The sequence below is a fragment of the Silurus aristotelis genome (assembly GCF_946808225.1).
Source record: "Silurus aristotelis genome assembly, chromosome: 2".
NCBI classification, from domain to species: Eukaryota; Metazoa; Chordata; class Actinopteri; order Siluriformes; family Siluridae; genus Silurus; species Silurus aristotelis.
In genome coordinates, this window is record NC_139575.1 from 20,257,538 (window position 1) to 20,278,950 (window position 21,413).

General features: G+C 37.9%; 1 protein-coding gene across 2 annotated transcripts; it reads right to left on the bottom strand.

The window, feature by feature from the left end:
- Window positions 1-318: 318 nt before the first annotated feature.
- On the bottom strand, window positions 319-18,828 carry mtmr14 (myotubularin related protein 14). 2 transcript variants are annotated; one of them, XM_083561134.1, is made up of 19 exons: window positions 17,981-18,811; window positions 16,837-16,985; window positions 13,439-13,547; window positions 13,112-13,187; window positions 12,604-12,664; window positions 11,554-11,676; window positions 11,271-11,344; window positions 11,116-11,186; window positions 10,544-10,618; window positions 9,251-9,317; window positions 9,012-9,097; window positions 8,325-8,401; window positions 6,425-6,461; window positions 6,227-6,297; window positions 5,277-5,329; window positions 4,956-5,070; window positions 4,652-4,828; window positions 3,475-3,633; window positions 319-2,739 (listed from the first exon to the last, which is right to left on the bottom strand). In XM_083561134.1, the coding sequence occupies exons 1-19, from the start codon at window positions 18,098-18,100 to the stop codon at window positions 2,559-2,561; spliced, it is 1,881 nt and encodes a 626-aa protein (XP_083417260.1). In that variant the 5' UTR covers window positions 18,101-18,811; the 3' UTR covers window positions 319-2,558. The 2 variants fall into 2 exon arrangements, with proteins under 2 accessions (XP_083417260.1, XP_083417261.1); XM_083561135.1 differs by lacking the exon at window positions 3,475-3,633 and having other exon boundaries at window positions 17,981-18,828.
- Between the last annotated feature and the right edge of the window lie 2,585 nt (window positions 18,829-21,413).

A 21,413-nucleotide genomic window follows, 5' to 3' on the forward strand; every position in this document is an offset into this window, starting at 1 on the left:
CAAAGAGACAGAGTTATATTTAACTTTTCTGCAGTCATTGACATTAAACTTGTCTCTTTGTCTTTGTGTCAATAAATGTGATAGTTTTGGCTCTTTTACTATAATATATATTTTTTTTGATCAGCTGTATTTCTGAAAAAGAAAATGACACACTTGTCTGGACCACTTACATTGTTGATTTCAACCAGCTATGTAATCAAAGGGCTAAGCTAAAAATCTTTGTTCAATATCTTCCAAGTAATACAATATATAATGTTATTGGGAAAAATCTAATAAGACAATATTGTGGCTCACAAAGCGGAATTAAAACAGACAAACAGTTTTAATTTCTTAATTTATTTGCACTGGAAGAGCATCTGTCCCATATCTCCTCAGCCACCATAATGAGATATTAAGGAAAATAAAAACAAACAAAAACAACACTGTACAAAGAGACAAAGAGTGCACCACTCTCTATAAACAGAACAGAATGAGGGCGAAAGAAAATTGCATTAAATTGTAGTTAAGGGAAAAGATGGTCAATAAAAGGTAAATATGCAAATGTGAAAAAAATAACCCAATGGACTTGGTGAAAACTGAAGTCTGAAAATACTTTCGAAATAAACGAAGCAAACGTAAAAACGTGTCATGCAAGGTGCTTAACTGCTATTGCTGTTGAAATTTGCTATAGTAGTTTTAATGGCAGGTATTTATTTTGAGTGTGACAAATGTTTGTGTGGACTCACTTATCTGGAGCAACATTATAGGCAAAAAGAGATCCATAATAATCAGAGTGACCTGAGACACTCTAAAGCTTTCACATTGATCATTACAAAGTTCTGCCATTTAGTTACTGAGTAACATGGAGAGGTGGAGGTGCAGTATAAGTCTTAAAAAAACAAAACCATGTCCAGATTTGCATCCTGCCTGTCCCGAGACAAATAGATTCAAATGGAGCAAGACTGAAGACTTTAAAGTAATAAAAATGAACGTGTTTAAAATTTTGTAAAGATACACACTGCAATTCTTGGTAGAAATCACCTAAAATGTAGCCCAATAATAGCAGAAAGGAAGGCACAACATGTGGTGGTCCTGAGGTAAAATAAAAGGCCATCAAAACCATTTGGCATTAAAAACATAAAATCCCAAGTGTTAAATTTCAAGTGCTGCCTTAATTTCATATTCAACATGCAACCAATCACCACCAAGTATCTGAGCATCACTGGACCAAACACCAAACCAAAATCATTCAATTAGTTATTAAAAAAAACCAACAACAAAGAGCTGGAGCAGCTGAAACTGATGACATTATATTATACAGTGTGGTGGTGGTGGTGGTGGTGATGATGATGGGGGGGGGGGGGGGGGGACTACTGCTAACCAGCAGTAGTTCTGAATTCAAAAACAGTGAGCATGAGGCTCATCCATAAATGTGATAGATGCAACATTATAAAATATCTTAAAAAGGCTCAGTCCACATACCGAACCCAAGAAGGACATTCCGTGGGGCTGCTGTTTAGTTATTTCACAGATGTATAACAGCACACAAGCATTGCAGAGCCAGGAGTAAGAGAATCACTTTACAATAACAATCGAGACAAACTGTGTCGTAAATACACCGTTGAATTAACTACAAACCCCTCCAATTCAGAAGAAAAGGATCATCCCTCTTTCACACTCTCCCCAGATTCAAACATGCTGCAGTTTTTACTTGTTATTTACACTTCATATTATAATGCTTTGTGGTCATGTTTAAAAAAAAATCCTAAGACAAAAATCATGAACAAATCAATTCAAACTCATTTTACAAAATATGTTTATAGGTTCGAAGCCCCCCAAACTGTAAAGCTTTTGAGGTCAACATAGAAACTATACTGAAACAATTTGTTCATCACTACATATTCTTGTAGCAACAATATAGCTACAGCAATAGGAAGAGCTAAAAAGAACCCTTTTTCCCTTCGTTGTGTTCATGCTCAGGCTCTCAATCATCATGCCATGTAAATGTAACATACATAAAAAGCGGAAACTACAACAAACGTGTATATAAAAAAAAAAAGAAAAAAGAAAAAAAAAGAAAAAAGTAAAAATTTACCTCAAGGTGCCTCAACAGTCAAATTCGGCATGTAAAAACTATTAAAAGCAACACAGAAATAAAAGGTAACCCCGGCATTTAAGTTTGGCACGTTTAAGTTATGATGGAATGGTGTGAACATAGTGAAGGGAAACAGAGGGCAACGAACAATAAAACAGAAGTAGCAGATGAGATGAGTTGAGTTTTGATTTTGAAATTGCATGTAATGACGCACAGGAGCAACGTGGTGCATGGGGATTTTGGAACACTGATTTCAGAGAGAGATTATTATAAATATGGACTACTTGTTCCTGGATCATGGGATGATGAATCACATCAAATGGAGAGCTCAGAGATAAAAAAAAAAAATGATATAAATTGTCAGACTAATGAGACCAGCAGAAGCAGGAAACATTCTCTTGGTGATTCACTGCTACCAAACCATGAGACGGATAGTCAGAAATAACTGAGGAAAACAGGACAGAATGAAAAGTGGGAGCTGAGTTCAGACAATGGTATTGGTGCCTCGGAGGCCAACACCACGGGCAAACTGCTCCAGCAGACCAGAGATGGCTCCAGAGGGACTTGGAAAAGAGGACTTCAACCCCACCGTGGAGCTGTAAGCCCCCAGGAACAACTCTCTTACTGCCTCCAGTCGAGCCTGCCTCTCAGATACAAATGTACACCTACAGAAAGAGGGGAAGGGGAACAAAAAAAAATGTGAGAGATGCAGCATAATTTTAAAGTGAATTAAAGGAAGAAACCAACTGCAGTGTTTGCTTTTCCATTATAATCTTGTTTCCATCAAGAGAGTTTTATTACAGAGCTGGTAATGTGGTTAAATTGCATTTTGTAATGAACAAATAACTGGAAGCATCTCTTATGCATCCCGGTCCTCCCTGCATTCTACCATGAGGAGAGAGGGATGGATGTTCTTTGCACACACTACATGCCCTGTTAAAGAGACACATTCAATTTGCCTGGCTGACTGAGCAGAAAGTGTAGCTCAAAGGGAAACAAAAAAACAAGAGAAATAAGCAAGAGATGGAGAGAGAAACTGCTCGTTCATGTCTTCTCGTTCCACTTTGAGCTCTCTATATTACCTCATTCTACAGGCTAATTATTTAATTTTTTTATATATGTCTGATATATTACTTTATGCACCGCTCATACATTAGAAATCTCAAAAACATGAGCACATGAAAACACGTTTTTTCCACCTGGAAAGAATCAAACCACCCATACTTTAAATGAAAGCTTGTACACGCAAGACAGTTTTTGCAGCAGCCCTCTCACTCGTTCAGCCCTGAATCGCTAGGCCATAAGAAGGAGGAAAGTAAAAGAATGGAGGGTAAAAAAAAAAAAGGGAATGGTCAACAGAAGAAGGGTGAGGTAGGACAGAGGAAGCATGTGAGACTCACATGCGGCCGCTGGGCCCCTCATCTTGGAAGCTGAAGGGACGGAGTGACTCCAAAGGGAGAGAAGCTGCATCATGGATGCTTCCACAGCCTGAGACAATCTGCCAGCTACCATACTCTGTAGATATAGAAGACCCCGAACGAGCATACTCCACCATGGACCTTGGAAAAAGAAAGAAAGGCACAGAAACACAGAGAAAAGGCCTCACTTGCAATTAAGTCTCTTACATGATTGCCAAGGAACATCAAAACAAGAAAGAGACCGAGATAAGGGCTAAACTGCAGCAGATGGATCAAAGATGGAGCAGAAAACCACAATTACAAAGATAAGGAAGGGGGAAATAAGAAAAAAAAAAAAGGTTGAAAGGATGCTGGGGTGGAAATGAGGGTTGGAGCACTAGCAGGGCGATGAGAAGAGTGAAAGGGCTCCAAATTTTAGCCAGAAGTTGTCAGAAGTCTATTAATTAGAGAAATCCATATGTATCTTACTGTTGGAATTATTCTTTTTGTTATATATATATATATATATATATATAAGGAAAAAAAATAATGTATAATTCAAGGCAAAAACGTAAGGCGAACGTGGGTACCCGAGTACCCAGTACCCCTAACTGAACAAAGTTGTGAGGAAAGCTCCCAGCTGCACCACCATAAGCAACATGTGTATTGAACAATAGAACATTTTAGCTTGAACTGTGTCTAGTTCCAGGTCAAAAGCACCTTAATAACTAGCATACTGCCCCAGAATCACTTTGCCGACCCATCATCTGACCAGGTTATTTGGTTACTCAACGATGAATGGACCACAAAAATGTATTAAAAACTACAGTCGTGCACCTGCACAAACCCCTAAGGTTGTGGAGGCCTCTGCTGGCAAAAAGATGTCCTAACAGTGATAGGTGAAAGTTGCCAAAGCAGACCACACCACCCTCCAGGGGATCCAAGCTCGTACCAGGTCTAAACAATTTTCCTCGTACTCAGACATAGAAAACGCTTAGTCACTTCGAAGCTTGAAAACTAATAAACATCAAACAATACACTCTGCATTTTACTAGATGCAGCCATTGGACAGTGTCAGAACAAACACACTGCTGCATACATTTGTCGAATTGATACAAAATCTATCAGATAATATACATAAAAAAAAAGACAACCATCATATCCAGGCATATTAATTTACCTCCTCTCTGGCACAGCCAATGGGCTGCTGCCTGCACGCATAAATCCATGCTCTGATTGGTTGGAGGATGAAGAGCTAGAAGTCCTGCCCTCTGCAAGTGGATGAGGTAGTCGCTCCTCAAATGGGACCGAGCGATTCCAAAGAACGGTCTGAGGAGACGAGGTCATAGCTTTCCTTCTGTGGAAGGCAAACAAAAATTAATATTATTCAAAACTGGTAGAAGCCTTGGTCGTTCAAAACATTAACTGGGGTGTCGACCTAGCGGGCTATTCTGAAAGCAAACAAAAATAAAAAGTATTAATACCCGCTAGAGATCAGGTCCACAGGCTCAGCAGAAAGACTGGAGGGAGCAGCTGTATCCTCAGTGATTAATGAGAAATCGCTACTCAAACTGGTCATACTACCTCTGTCTCTGGTCTCTGAAAGAAACAAAAAGAAGGGATTTTCTTTAAAGGTTTGTAATTCCACTTAAAACAAATATTTGAAGCAATTTCTACAGTTTTCTGCAATGCGTTATGCTAGCAAGAATTTGATCCAAGACTTTCTTTTTTTTAATAAAAATAAAAGGAAATTTTCAGGTTAAACCCTCTGTAGTGAGTGGCTGAAAATAAGGAATTAGACGTACGTAGCTGGCAAAGGTCATCCACTGTGAAATCAGCGAACTGAGAGTTTTTCCTCCTATAAAAAAAAAAAAAAAAGTGATAAAATATGAAACTCCAAAACTCAAATAATCATAAAGCAAGTGAAAGGAGTATATGGGGAAATAAAAGAAAGCTGTACTCAAAGTCACTAAAACAAAAACACACTAAGCCTAAGTGATACAGGGGAAAAGCACAGATTTGAATGTGCAGAATGATGCAGCAACAGATGGACACATCCATCCATACCAGTTTACACCTCAGTTACATAAACAGCTCTATAATTGATGCAGCTGTTGCGCTACTACTAAAAAGTCAACAAGAAAGAAAACATTCAGGGCAGTCCAAGATTAAAAAAAAAAAAAACTGAAGACAGACGTATATAGAGAGGGGGAAGTAGATTTCAGGAAAGCTAATTTTTTTAAAATGATTTCCCCCCCCCAAGTTAACTATGAATAAAGAAGCACTTTCCGCCATTTCATTTGGAAAAGGAATGAAAATGGACAGTATGTCCCTTCATTTTTATTAAACTGTTAAAATCTATAAGTAAGTAATTTTTTTTATTATTTTTTAACCACACCTGCAGGTAATTGTGTGAGCACTTTTTTATAGCTTTTTATTCATGAACAGAAATAAGTCAGATTTAATATTATTTATAAGTATAGGTGAGTCCAGATTCCATCCTGATTTAAGGACCTAATTTACACACACGCCACCTAAATTAGCATTTGACTGTACAAATTTAAGCTTAAAATGAGCCAAAGACAATTAATATAGAAGCAGGTGATTCTGAACACACTATGCAGCTTCAATGAACAAGCACCATGATCTGCTAGGCTATGTATAGAACATAAATATGATTTTCTCATATACTAATTGTCAAGATATTAAATAAAATTGTTAAAAAGCAAAACATACCACTGGGTTAAAAACTCACCTCGGCTTCCTAATGACTGAGAAATTCTCAGACACAATGTGCTTCAAAAAATTGAAGCAAAAAAAGAAAATCTGCCAGAAAAACAAACAAACAAAAAAAAAAAAACTGTGAATCAAATCTCTGAGTAACAGAATGTTCTAAAATTAGGAATAAAAAAATTAGAAAATGATGGTAGTTTATAGTGATGTTCAGACTTACTTCCTCCCCTTTAGAGAGACGATCAGGCAGCATGTGACTGCAGTGAAATAAACAAAAAATAAAATACAACATTTAACTGCTGTTAAAAAAAAAAAGTGGGGTATTTTTTGGTAACATAGATGTATATACAATATGGGATAATATCTAAACTACCAGTACACATGGGAAAGGGTGCAACTCCCACTAGTATACAGTGCATCTGGAAAGTATTGACAGCGCTTCACTTTTTCCACATTATGTTAGAGCCTTATTCCAAAATGAATTAAATAAATTTTCTTCAAAATTCGACAGACAATAACCTCATAATGACAACGTGAAAGAAATGTTTAAAATATTTGCTAATTTATTACAAATAAAAAAACGAAAAACAAAAAAATGTGGGAACATTTTGGATTTCTTGTTACTTATGATGACAACGGAAATAAAACAGTAGATAGAACTGCGACTGTGTGCAAGCATTGTGCAAAATGCATTCAATATGCTAATGAAAACACTTCTGATATGACAGTCCATTTGAGAAGACATCACGCCATTGTGTCGATATAAACAGCACAAACAGGAGAGAGCCGGTTAGGAAACAACTTCTACTGTCCGCAGCATTTAAGCAGCCTCTCAGTGATCAGTCGGACAGGGCAATAGCCATAACTGAAGCATTGGGGATGTTTATAGCAAAAGATACGCAACCGTGCAGCGTGAATGAGTGTGAAGGATTTCGTCAGCTGATGAATGTACTCGAGCCGCAGTTTAATATTCACTCTCACCGATACTTTTTTTAAAAATTTTTGCCAAATAAACGAAAAGCATGTCATCGTCAATGTCTTCTCTCTTGCTGTATCAAAATCTCACCTAGCTTTTACTCAGAGATGGTCCCAATAATGTGCTTAAAGTCAAGTCAAATTCAGTTAGTGCATGATTACATTACAAACATTTTAATACTGTATCCTAAATTGTGGATAATTAAGCTAATAAGCTCTATATTTAATGCTGAAGGAAATTTCTGGAGTTTTGAAGATTAAAAGAAAAAATAACAACAAGAACTGTACCGAACCGAAAACCGTGATACGAACCGAACTGTGGATTTTGTGAACCGTGCCACCCCTAGTATACACCTGTCTATAGAATGTCCCACAGTTAATAGTGCATGTCAGAGCACAAAACAAGCCAAGTCGTCCAAGAAATTGTCTGTTACCTCCGAGACATGATCGTATTGAGGCACATATCTGGGGAAACTTCTTTCACGTTGTCATTATGGGGTATTGCTAGTAGAATTTTTAAGAAATTAATTAATTTAATCCATTAGAATGTAGAAAAAGTAAAGTGCTGTAAATACTTTCCAGATGCACTGTATTAAGAGTTTGTTCTTTATCTGGCCCTCTATCAGTGGTTATGTTTTAATAAGTTTAAATGTCACAAAGAAAAAGATATAACTCAGAAGATAATGGTATATCACCAGATTTCACTAACTGCATGAAAACAGTAACAGAAACCATTAAAAGAATTCCATCCGTGTTTGCTTTTTTTGTTCGAATCCATCTGCATATGGCTTTGTTATTTTTTGAAAGCAAATTTGTCAAGGTATAATCAAGGTAAAATAAATTTACTTCATCACTTCTCGGTGATCAAATAAAATACTATTTTATATTTCTGCTGTTCTTGGAGCCTGAAGACTATTGATTTTTTTGCCTACTTTAAACTTGGTAATGACTCACTGCAACTAATCAATGAATAAACAAACAAATAAGTAGATAGCACATAATATGAATGCTACAGTATATGAAATGGCAGTTCACGAAGAATGCACCGTTTCCCTACCGATACTGTAAACTCAGCTCAACTAATTTTCACTTGCATTTATCACCAGCACATTTTGCAAATGAGGAAGCAAAAATACAGCTCTTACCCAAAGAGGAACCAGTCATAAGCGATGGTCAGATATAGTATCTCAGCTGGTTCCAGGCTTGCATGAACAGCACCATCCTATGCCATTTTAAACACCAACACATTTTCTTAGCATTTTAAACTGACAAACTGATTTGAAAACTTACAAATAATATGTCTACAGACAACAAACAGACATAGGGAAAAAGGAATACACGTACTACACACGGAAAAGAGAGAAGCATGTCAAAATGAGAGAGAGCGAGAGAGAGCGAGAGAGAGCGAGAGAGAGAGAGAGAGAGCGAGAGAGAGAGAGAGAGAGAGAGAGAGAGAGAGAGAGCGAGTGAGAGAGAGAGCGAGAGAGAGAGCGAGCGAGCGAGAGAGCGAGCGAGTAAGCAAGAGAGAGAGCGAGCGAGAGAGCAAGAGAGGGAGCGAGCGAGAGAGTAAGCAAGAGAGAGAGCGAGCGAGAGAGAGAGCGAGCGCGAGATAGGGGGCGAGAGAGCGAGCGAGAGAGCGAGAGAGCGAGCGAGAGAGAGAGAGAGCGCGAGATAGGGGGCGAGAGAGCGAGCGAGAGCGAGCGAGAGCGAGCGAGAGAGAGAGCGAGCGCGAGATAGGGGGCGAGAGAGCGGGCGAGAGAGCGAGCGAGAGAGAGAGCGACAGAGAGAAAAACAAGATAGGAACGGAAGAATTTATACAAATAAATACTCACAGCCCACAGTGAGAGTCTGAGGAGTGACACAAAGAGTGGAGTTCTGTCCCACCCTGATATACAGTGCACCAATAAACCACTTTCATCTGCAACACACACACAGTTAACATGACAATCCTCTCTAGTGAAACTATCGTTTGATAAACAGTGTATTTTCTGCACACGGAACAAACGTACACAGTAAGAGATAGTTATCTGTAAATTAGCTTATGATATAGTGAATGTTTCTATGTAAATACCATCACTGTTAATGATGTGCAGAAGCAGCTTCAGATAATTCTGCGTCTGTTGCACCAGATCCCATGACTGAGAGAAACAGAAGGGCAGGTATCAGCAAGTGAATAAATGGAATACTTCGTACATGCATTACACTTCTCCCCCATTAATGAAGATATGAAGAAATGCAAATACAAAGCCAAGCAACACATTCAGTGGGAAATCCAGGCTGCTCCCTAAACTGCAAAGTACACCCTAAATTGCCTACTTTCACCAACTATAATAAAGTTTTCAAGTCAAGAAGGTTTTATTGTCATTTCAACCCTATATAGCTGACGCAGTACACAGTGAAAGGAGACAACGTTCCTCCAGAACCCTGGTGCTACATACAACAACATAAAGCTACATAACTGTTTTAAATGATTTAAACAGTAGCTAATTAGCTGAAACATGTACACTGTACCTTTAAGCCAAATTTAATTCCAAAAATACTTCTGCCACACTTAATTTTCATATACTTTTTGCCACCTACATTATGTGTTCGAGGGTTGAACAAATAAACAGATTCAACCATTAGTTGTTGCCTCCTATAAAAGCTTCAATCTTGGAATAGACTGTCAGAGCACGGCATGATCTATGCCATCGAAAATACACCTGGAAGCTGCACCATCATGTTCACCCTGCATAAATTTGTGAAGATTTTTATTCCTGTCTTGTTAATAGAATATAATAGAGAATTCATATTTCTTTGCTTTTTCATTTTAAACCATGTCCACCTTGGTGGTTAAGAGTCTAATCTAAACAGTTTAGGTTAGGGTAATTAGCACAGCCTTAAATCATCTAAGCCCTACTACCCATGTGTGAGAATTTAAGTATAATAATAATAAAAAAGTGTCAATAGTTTTTGAAATGCATAAATTCCTGTCCTGGAAGTGTCCCACTGACTTCTTGTTTGGCTCTGTTGTTAAGCTTTAATGAATTTAATGTGTAAAATGTGGGGAGAAGCAGCATTTCTTGCAGCAATCAAAGGTTCTCTGCAGAAGCATTAAACTAAATGGCAATAACACAGATATCAATTAGTGATTGTCGTTTCATAATCTTCCAGCAGAGGGCAATACGATTTTTAAAAGAAAATGGGGCTTGGGGAGAGGAGGGGAGAGGAGAGGAGAGGAGAGGAGAGGAGAGGAGAGGAGAGGAGAGGAGAGGAGAGGAGAGGTTGTCAATGTGTTGTGGAGAAAACAGCCTTGAATGCAATAGGATTGTGGCACTTAATGAATTGTGCAGAAAAACTTTCGCATTTGCATGTGCGCGCTCACCTGATATTCACTCCAGTCAATGTTCAGGTTCTTTGTGAAGCATGCAGGGATTGTCAAGGGAGCATCCACAAAGTCCTGGGGGCAAAATAAATACTGGCAATGAACATATTTGCTAACCCAATACATTAAACTATAAAAGTGGTCTGTACTTCTGTTATTCTTTACACAAAATTACTTGCTTAGTGTTGTGTTAGTTTGTTGCCTAATGCTGGGTACCGTGTCACAGAGCAAGAATAAAACAAAAAAAAAATTATTTGTTATTGACTTTCACAGTCTGCAAGGAATTTCTTTTTTTCTTCTATGCCAATTTCCTACACTTGTTCCAGTCACATTTATTTCCCAATGCATCAATAAATAAGCTCCCATTGGTTCATTGAATTTTTATTAAACATGTAATTAAATTAATAATTATTATAGTATTATTATACATATTATAATAGTAAAATTATATCCTCTTTATTGCACTTACACCACCCCACCAACCCCCACCCCATGAAACTGGTCCGTTAAACAAACAGATTAGGGACCACTTCAATAAATGAAATAAACTGAAGGAACGTGACTGGCTGTACCTGATTCCAGTTAAAAACCAGTCCCTCTGCTGTGTAGTCTCTGTCTTTGTAGTCCTTAAAGAACTCACACCCTGAAATCAAAACACAAAATCTGACATGGTTTCTACTCGACACCACGTGTTAGAACTTTATGTGGAGACAGAGAGGGCGTGTACCTGGGTAAGGCACGGAGAGCAAGGTAAAGTCTGCATACCGCTGCGCCTTGTCTACCTTCTCAGAGGAGGTGACACTAAAGACATAAATAGACAAAAAAAAATATTTATTCCCCTTTACATTTATTACATATGTTTTCATAGAAATAAAACAAAGGTGATTGTGAATGAAACAGCCACTCAGACATATACAACTTCCAATTTGAAGTCAGTGAGTCATGTTTTAGAGTCGTGTGTGTGTGTGTGACAATGTGCAAGCATGAGAATCCACTTAAACTGTACTCACTTGAGGCCAAACTTGACCTTCTTATTCTCCACCATGAGGTCACAGATGTAGCGCACAGACAGATACTTCAGCAGCTTAATATCTGAACCCCTCACTTTATCAAACAGCTGTGAATCACCATTTCTGCATGTAGGCATAAAACATGAAGGCAATAAATAAAGAGTAATAATAAAAAACAAAGAGTTAAATGGAAATCAAATATCTGAAAACCAAAAAAAAAAAAGCCAAATCAGAAAACAAGTCCAAAGGGGAAAGGCCATGTCGTGCATCTGATAACAAGAAAGAACAGTATCCTTCTTCTGATACTTGATATCAATAATATGCATGTGATATCCAAAATATATATTCAGTAGCTTTTTTAAAATATATTTTTAGCACCATTATATGAAAACAATGTTCCTGCACACTATTGTACGAGAGCTAATCGAAATGATTATGATGATGAGCTAAGAAAAACTTATTAACATTTAACTTGTTATTTTATAGAAGTTTATAAATAAATTTGAGAAACATTAAATTGATAACATTTCAATGCCTTTCAAAAATGTGAGATTATCAACGATGACATTGAATGAATCAGTCACAGAATTGCAAGCAAATTGCAGTCTGTTGTGAAATCTTATATGCTTTACTCTGAATGTGACACTGCCCTGTGACAACAAAAGCATTACAAAGAGGCTGGCAGCATTTACATGCATCAGCGTAAGCACATTAGCCCGTGTAAGCACATGTTGAGAGCTCTGGCCTGATGGGCGAGTGCTTGGGAAATGGCAGCTAAAGGAATTAGAGAGAAACTTAGAATTAGTCTATTTGAACAAACAAACAAATAAATAAATAAATACATTCAAGCCATCCCCAATATGTAGTTTTATTGCAAAGTCAGTTAAACATGCAGTTTAACCGCCTAAAGTTTTTACATGTTAAAAAGTATAACTTCATAAAAAAATATACATCAAAAATAGGTCCCTTTAGGTGAAGGCAGGTGTAAATAAAAAGGGGAACTTGAACGTTTCTGTAAAATCAAAAGGAAGGTGTGTTTAGTGCTCCTACCGGACAGCGGAATCATCTTCTGGGACTTCTTCAGATTCTGCCCATGTGTCATCAGAGCCCCCTGTGGGGGGAAAAAGAAAAAAGAAGCACAAAACAATCTCAATCTTGTGACTTTGTGAGTGCCAGTTTCAGTTCCCTAACACAGTGCTGTTCACAGAGCAGTGCATCATGTGATGTTCAAGCACTGTTAACATATTGGATATATTTAGACAATTCAACTTTAAATCTCTCAATGACTGATTCATTTTCATACTGCTTTTAACTGCCACCTACACCTTATATTACCCCAATAAAACCAGACCACTAAGAGAGATTTGGATTAAGATTTTTATTTTGGTTTTTTTTCCTCATGTAATTACTTTATGATAAGGAAAGGAAGAGTCAGCGTCTTGCCGGGTTTCTTGCACTAGATGAAATGCACAGAGTAGGCAGCAGGAAGATGTGAGAAATGAAATGGATTATACTGCAGAGGTCTCACAGAGAGAAGACTTGTGTAGCGATACTGTACCTGAGAAGATGTAATTGTAACCAGTGCGTCCATACAATTCCCCCCAGCCTGCCAGAGTGGATGACCGGCACACATGCTACAACAGAGCACAAATATAGATTTGCACTCAACAGATAAATGGTATACAAAAAGACAACGTGTGTGTGTGTGTGTGTGTGTGTGTGTGTGTGTGTGTGTGTGTGTGTGTGTGTGTGTGTGTGTGTGTGTGTGTGTGTGTGTGTGTGTGTGCGCGCTCAGCCAGTGTAAATTAAGCATGTTTATATTAAATAGTTATTTTCTAAAATTTCCTTTTTTAGAGAATTTCCTTTCAGGAACATGTAGTTTTACCTTGCCATTGTAGAGGATAACTGGACAGACGAATCTTCCTCTACATCTTGCCATCTTACTGCGGTTCACCAGATCCTGCAACTTGTTGATCTGCACTGTACTCTCAAAACTAGAGAGAGGAGAAAGCATTTTGTTAGAGTCATTAGTTGAATGAAACCCTTTCATCCAAAAAAAAAACAAAACAAACAAACACGATAAAGAGAAATGAACTTGAAAAGTCTCTACAGTGCACTAAGATTGACCCCGCTGACCATGTGCACAAGCAACACCTGGACAGCAGCCAAGCCAAGCAAACAACAAGGAGGTCAACAGTCGGCAACCTTTTTAGTATGCCTCAAATGTTCTTAGAAAGAAAAGCAAAGTAATAATCATATAAAATAATAAAATAATAATTCTAGACTTATTCCCTAGTCTTTACAGTCTTTATGATGATGATTTATAAACATAATAAATCCTTCCTCTATTATGGATGTTAATGGTTAACAGATTCTTAAAAATACAATTCCAATCAGCGATATTTAATTTGTGCTATACCCCGGAACACAAAACAATCCATGCAATTCATTTTCACAGCATACTTTTGCTGGATAATATTCTATAATAGATAGTGTTATATATCTAATATTAAGTAGCTAACAAACAAAAACATTACTTTATTGATCTGAATTAAAGTCAAATTTCCTATAAATATTGTTAGACATAAAACTCTTAAAGTTTGGTATTTATTACATGATGATTTATTACTTTAGTTACATTATGTTTAAATGAGCAAGAAATGTTAAATAGTGATTTCTACTATTAATTTTAACTAAGGAGAAAATTACTGAAGGAAAAACATTACAGAATAAATAATTATATATATATAATTCTTTTTATTCCTCTAGAAATGTGCATATAAAAGAAAAGCACACAACAATATCATTTAACATGTAATCTTTGTACAAGTACAAGGCTCAATTACATGTATTTGTTTAGCGAAATTCTACACTATTGTTACAAAATGAGTGGTCAATGTTCAACAGCTAGTTCTTGTGGCATCTAAAACCAGATTTTAACTCCCAGCTAGAGTTATGAAACCGTAACCCACAAGCACTGACAATACACGGAGAGCGTATTTTTTTTCCTAAGCAGCAACAGTACGGATGACATGACAGCAACGTAATGCTGCAAGTATACATTACAGAGTAATAAGGCACTATCATTCTAAAGCAAAGTTTCCTTCAAATAGGTAGCATTTTGGCTCTGTGCCTAGCCATACTGACAAGCACCCAAGCACATTCTATCCTGTTAAAAAAATGTTTTATTTATTAATCCATGCTGAGAATACAACACAGTTTGTCAGACAAAGAACACCAGGAGAGAACGAGAAAGTGACAAATCCCAACATGCCCAACCCTAGAAATACTTTCTGTTATTATTAAAGGTGTGTAGGGAGTCTATTCTTATTCTACCTTTCCCTCTCATTATAAGCAATATTATTATTTTACTTCTTTATCTGGTTAGATTGTTTATAGCAGCACATAGAACTGTCCGGTAAAAGGTTGTGAAAGTGTCTACGGAATATTTTTGGCAAATTTGGGCTAAGCTAAGCATAATTTTATGTATATACACGACCAGTCAGAGGTTTGGACACACCTTTTTATATATATGTTTTTAACATTGTATATTAATACTAAAGGCAATAAAATGATTACATAAATATGGAATATAAATAGTGAACAAAACCATGTTAAATAACCCAGAATATGTTCAATATTTTAGGTTCTTCAAAGTAGCCCCATTTTGCTTTAATAACAGTTTTGCACACTCAACATTCTCTCACTTAGTCACCTATAATGGTTTTCCAACAATCTTCCCAAAGCTGAGTACTTGCTTTTCTGACACTCTCTTTCTTTTAACTGATCACAAAACGAATCTCATTTGGATTTAGATTTTGGAGGCAAGATCATCTGATGTAGCACTCAATCATGCGCCTTCTTGAACAAATAGCTCTTGCGTAACCTAGAGGTTTGGGGTCACCGTCTTGTTTAAATACAAATGATGTTCCACTAAGTACAAACCAGATGGGGTGGCACGTCGCCGCAAAGGGCTATGGAAACAATGCTGGTTAAATATCCCCTCAATATTTGACTAAGTCACCAACATCATCATCTGTCCTTCTCCTTGCTTCACATTGGGCACCACACATTCAGGAACCATTCGTACAGCCTCTTTATGTCAAACAAAGACATAGTGGTTAGAACCAAAATCCTTAAATTTAGACTGATCAAAAAGGACAGTTTCACTGATCTAAATGTCAATTCCTGGTATTTCTTGGCCCCAAGCATGTTTTTTCTGCTTGCTGTTTATCCAAAGTAATGGTTTCTTTGTCGAAATTTAAGGCCTGACTCACGCAGTCTCCTCTGAACAGTGGATATTGATACATGTCTGCCACTTGAATTGTATATTGGTTATTTCTGAGTGTTTATTCTAATAAACGTGTCCTCTGCAGCAGAGGTAGCTCTTTGTTTCATGGGACAGTTCTCAGGAGAGCCTGTTTCATCAAAGTATTTGATTGGTTTTGGCAACTGCACTTAAGAATACATTTAAAGTTCTTGATTTTTTTTTTTTTTTTTTTATTGACTGACCTTCATTTCTTAAAGTAATGACTGACAATATATTTTCTTATTACTTAAGAAAGTGTTTCTTGTGATAATATGGAATTGATTCTATACCCACCCTCACTCTGCACAAGACAACTAGTGGTCTAAAGCACATTCAGATGACAAGAAAAATCTCACAAATTAACTTTTGAAAATTCAAACCTCTAAACAGACAACTATTTCAAGAGTTTCCAAGCTGTCATTAAAACGTGACTACTTTGCACGATTAAATTCTATACATGTTGTTAAATAGTTTGGATGTCTTCAGTGTTGTACAGTGATGAAAATAAAAAAAAGAAAGGAAAAAAAAAAAAAAAACACTAAAAGAAGAAAGTGACCTTTTGACTGGTAGTGTACATGTTTATAAATTTGGAAATGTGTTTCCAAAAATGGCAAGCCAGACATCCCTGGATTCCCAGATTCCCCTGAGTACAGAAACTGGAAAGAACCTATAAGACGTTTTTGGCTGCCAGCTTGAAATGTTCGATTTGCAAAAAAGGCCAACAAACTGCAGCCAACATATCAGTTCATGCTAATTTATGGTACTGCTGCACTAAAGCGACTTATATCCACACTCGACATTTTTCATGACCAACCACGACTAACCAAATCAGAAGAACTCCTAAATACAATAATGTCTTTCAAAACAATACCAAACTAAAGTCAATTTTAAAAACATACAAAATTTTTTAAAGTGTCATATCCATTACATAAACAACATACACAACATAAACTAAGTGTCTGAGGCTTTCTTACCTTTCTTTATTGGGCTCACTGCATTCGTACTCCAGGTAAACGATGTGATTAGGGTAGTGACCACACACCTCGCCATTGCTGTTCTGAATCACACTGTACTTGTAGTCACGGCCGAACAGTTCCAAGCATCGCTTCTCTATTCTCTCCACCTGTGAACACCACAAGGATTAAACACAGTACACACTCTGGGCATTGTAGTGTAGGAAATGTGCACACAGTACACAAACTGAGATCTAAGAGCTACAAAAATGATATTCGTTTTAGGAAGGAAGATGTAGTAAAGAAGAATGTATTGTTTGTGTGAGATCATCCTGAAATCAGCTCGGTTTTATGTACTTTTGTGGGATCTTTTTTACATTGATAGAAGAATAAAAATAGCCTTTATTTGTCACATATACATTACAGCACAGTGAAGTTTTTTCTTTGTATATTCCAGCTTGCTCGGAAGATGAGGTCAGAGCGCAGGGTCGGCCATGATACAGCGCTCCTGGAACACAGAGAGTTAAGGGCCTTGCTCGAGGGCCCAAGAGCCTATGACATTCAGTAACCCAGAGCCTTAAGCACTGAGCTCCCACTGCCAGCTAAAAATCACGAGATGCCAAGTGTGATATTTTCTTAGTAAAACACTGTAAAGCTTGTGCAAACAAAACTTTCAATGAACTATGTGGATGTGGATGGTAAAACCCTAATGTCCTTGCCAGTGATGAAAGTGGCCACATGATTACCATCACTTTTCTTCACTAAGAGAAATGCTGACTCGTGTCATGTGTGTCACTTGTGACTGATGGTACCAAATGTGTAAATAGTATTTTGGGTGTTAGACTGCATATATCTTGATGCTTGTATTAAGTGGGTCATCTACAGACGGTGTATATTTTTACACTTGTCGTTACGAGTGTAAATGCCATAGCAAGTGTTATCTATAGACTATCATCATGTTCTGGATTAAACTATCTGGTGTCAGTGATAGTACATGTTTATCCCTAACTCGTTCATGTGCTCTGGTTGATTTGGAAAGCAATTTGGGTTTGGACGTTTTAAAGGTTCTCTGTAAATAAATCAAGGTTGATTTGACTTCTGCTTGAGATTAAGTGTGTAAATGGTATGCAGACTGTCAGATGCTTTTGCACACCCTTGTTCTTACCTCTGGGGTAACCTCCTTCGCTCTGTACTGAGTCTTGGAAAACAGGTCGATCAGATCCGCTATGTCCTCGCTCTTCCGCGCCGTCGCCCCAAAAGCGCTCATGCTGCCGGTGGCCATCATCGCGCCGCGGCCCGTCGCCTCGTGCTCGATGCGAACTCGACCACCCTCAAACAGCGCCGCTCCGTGAGACCGGGAGCCGCCTCCAGGCCATCCCTTCCCGGCCAGCTTCTTCCTCACCGCCCGCTTTAGGGGGCCGGAGCCGGGGAGACGTCGAGAGTTCAGTGTACCGGCGAGCTGAACCCTCCTCTACACTACTGGTCCGTTAACTAGCCGAGCGAGCTAGTTAACTAGAGACTCTCAGTGACAGCGACCGATAGCCAACACACACACACACACACACACACACACACACACACACACACACACACAAAGCTAGCAAACTGTCAAATATGTTCGTTCAGACGGCGGCTTTGTACAGCGGCTTTGCTTGAGCACGACGCTTCAGCTCGACTCATATTTTCTCCACGAGAACATTCCCACACCTCAAACCCGGAGAATAACCCACGCCACTCTTAGGAAATCCTGAGGACTCCCGGCCTACTCACGTTCTTCAATGTCACGTCTTCATTTCCTAATTAGAAACTCAATGCTGCCAAGCGATTCACATTAGTTTTTCCGTGGCAGAATAGTCACTGTGGTCAAATATCCCACAGGAAAGTAACTCAGACCTCCTGCAGTTAAAAGTCCGGCTGTTCAGCAGTGCAATCCGAGATCCAGTCATGCAACGGCAGTGAGTAGTAAACAGGAAACCCAGGCGCTCACGTGATCGGCACTTCCTCATATTTGACGTCATACGGCCAATCACACGTCACGCTTTCTCTCGGATTATCAACGCCTTGGCGTTGATATTATATATATATATATATATATATATATATATATATATATATATATATATATATATATATATATATATATATATATATATATATATTTTTTTTTTTTTTTTTTTTTTTTTTATAATATAATATTATTTTGTCAAAATCAACATTTGACAGAGTTCGGCTGTAATTTCAGACAAGGCACAATGAGGTGCAGAAAGATCTGCCTCACCTCGGATTGCTCAATCCCATTCAAACTGATCTAAAAATGGAATAAGCATGTGCCATGACTATTTGTATAAAAATCACCAATAAGACTGAGATATAAAGACTCATATTTGCATGTCATGCCTTCCATGCCTTCCATAGCCTGGGTAACCGATTTCACATTTGTATGTAAAAGATATTTGGGCCTGTTGCTGTCGATAAAACTGCAATACAAAAGTACCATGAGGCAGCCATTAGCCCTGCTGCAATAATAAGTCAAGTCAAGTCAAGTCAAGTTTATTTGTATAGCGCTTTTCACAACAGACATTGTCTCAAAGCAGCTTTACAGAAAACAACAGTGAAGGTGAATGGTGTGCGTTTGTCCCTGATGAGCAGCCGTGGCGACAGTGGCAAGGAAAAACTCCCTTAGATGATATGAGGAAGAAACCTTGAGAGGAACCAGACTCAAAGGGGAACCCATCCTCATATGGGTGACATCAAAAGTTTGGTCATAAATCTTTCAACAATACAGAACAATTTGTGATCATCATAGATCCAGCATCAGCTTCTCCATGCCAGGGCCTTTAAACACTCGGCATCTACTTCTCCATGATCATCCATAGGTCCATAATCTTCACGAGGTGGGACGTGACTGGAGCTGTAAGTTCCTGCGAGAACCCAAGAACTGATTGTATAAAATGGGATTTCACTGCCCCTTGAGTTATTTATACTAAGTGTGAATTATTGTCCTAGTATTGATGTGGTCCAATAAAATTAATTAGGACCTACATTAGGTCTTCTTCAAGACAACCCTTGGAGCTTGGTGCTGGCATGAAAGCAATGAGAAGAAGTGACAAAGGTAAGTGCAGCAGTGTTGTAGAGTATTGATGAACCGTCACTCTGGAACTAGTTGATACAAATACAGTAACTATATAAAATTTATAGTGATCTAGTATAGTATGGACATTGTATCCAGCAGATAAACTCATACATTAAAAAAAATTATCCAGACAGGATTCAACTCACAGCAAAGCCAAGAGTCTAAAATAGTTTTTCAGTACCTTATTCTCACTGCTGATTGGCTACATCATATAAAGCTCTTTTAAGTGGTGTGCACTTACAGACCACTGTACATAGAACACCATGTGAACATTAAAGGTATTTGCATAAAAGCTTTGAAAACTATGAGCTACAAGAACTGCCAAGAGTCTCATTATCTTCCTGTGTGAGTGGTTCTCCTACTCTACCTTCACAAATAGACTCCACTAACATAAGTACTGGGGTCGAACTTGGATTTATCTACATTCTCCTATGTTTAAAAATAGACTCCAAAGCCTATACTTCAGCTTATAGCTAGCTATTTTTAAGTGGGCTGCTTCAATATATTTTCATCAGTGTGCTTGCTACAGTAGCTAAATTGCTACACTCCTGCTTTTTGGTAAGATGGAAATGAATTCCAGTTTAATGGAGGGACAGGGCTTTTCCATGAAAAGGGGCAGTGGTGTGCACATCTCCAATGTCTAATTTCAGTATACGGCACAGTTTCTAAAACTTGACTTCAGGCAATACAGAGACAGCCACAAAGTGAAAAGCCCTAATATGTACATTGATGGTGTATGTGGCAGTCACTGTAGCATGCTACATGCCTGGATACATACATGCATGGAAAATGTATCATTTGACACTGCCTGTCTAAGCAAGCTTATGAAAGTGAGATTGTAACATGTTTATGGTTCGACTGTAGCACAAATCAACTGAAATATTTAGCAAATATTCATCAGAAATGAAAGCCAGATTTTAAAAGCACAATTTGCAATAAATGCATTGCATATAAAAACCTATACACTCTATGGAGGAAAATTTGTGGACACCCAATCATTAGATTCGTATTTGTTTTTTGAACATCCATTCCACTTTTAGTCCTCACTTGCTGTAATAACAACTTTCACTCTTCTGAGTTTATGATGTTTAGACTTTTGAGTGTGATTATGCAGATTTGTGCTCAATAAGCCACAAGGGTAAAGTCGGGTACTGATGTAGGTGGTGTGAGGAGGCCTGGGGTGCTGTCCTATTCTTCTCAAAGGTGTTCAGCAGGATTGAGGTTTGACCACTATAGCAGGCCAAGATCTCAAGATCTTTCAGTCCAACTCATATAAACCATATCTTCATGGAACTTGCATAGTGTGCAGGTGCATTGTCATGCTCCAGAAGGTTTGCTTTTCCTAGTTCAAGGGAAGGGGGAAATGTAATTCTGCAGAAATATTCTATACAATTTTGTACTTTTGTGAAAACAGATTGGAAAGGAATCCCATATAACTTGAAAAGTCGCACAAATAAAAGCAATG

What these genes read in the sequence shown, in the direction of transcription:
- mtmr14 (XM_083561134.1), bottom strand. Translation starts at nt 18,100, where the DNA reads ATGATGGCCACCGGCAGCATGAGCGCTTTTGGGGCGACGGCGCGGAAG. An exon ending in TTATCCTCTACAATGGCAAG is followed by an intron (nt 13,188 to 13,438) that starts GTAAAACTACAT and finishes GCTCTGTTGTAG; the next exon opens with CATGTGTGCCGGTCATCCAC. An exon ending in TCAGTCATTAGGAAGCCGAG is followed by an intron (nt 5,330 to 6,226) that starts GTGAGTTTTTAA and finishes TTTTTTTTATAG; the next exon opens with GAGGAAAAACTCTCAGTTCG.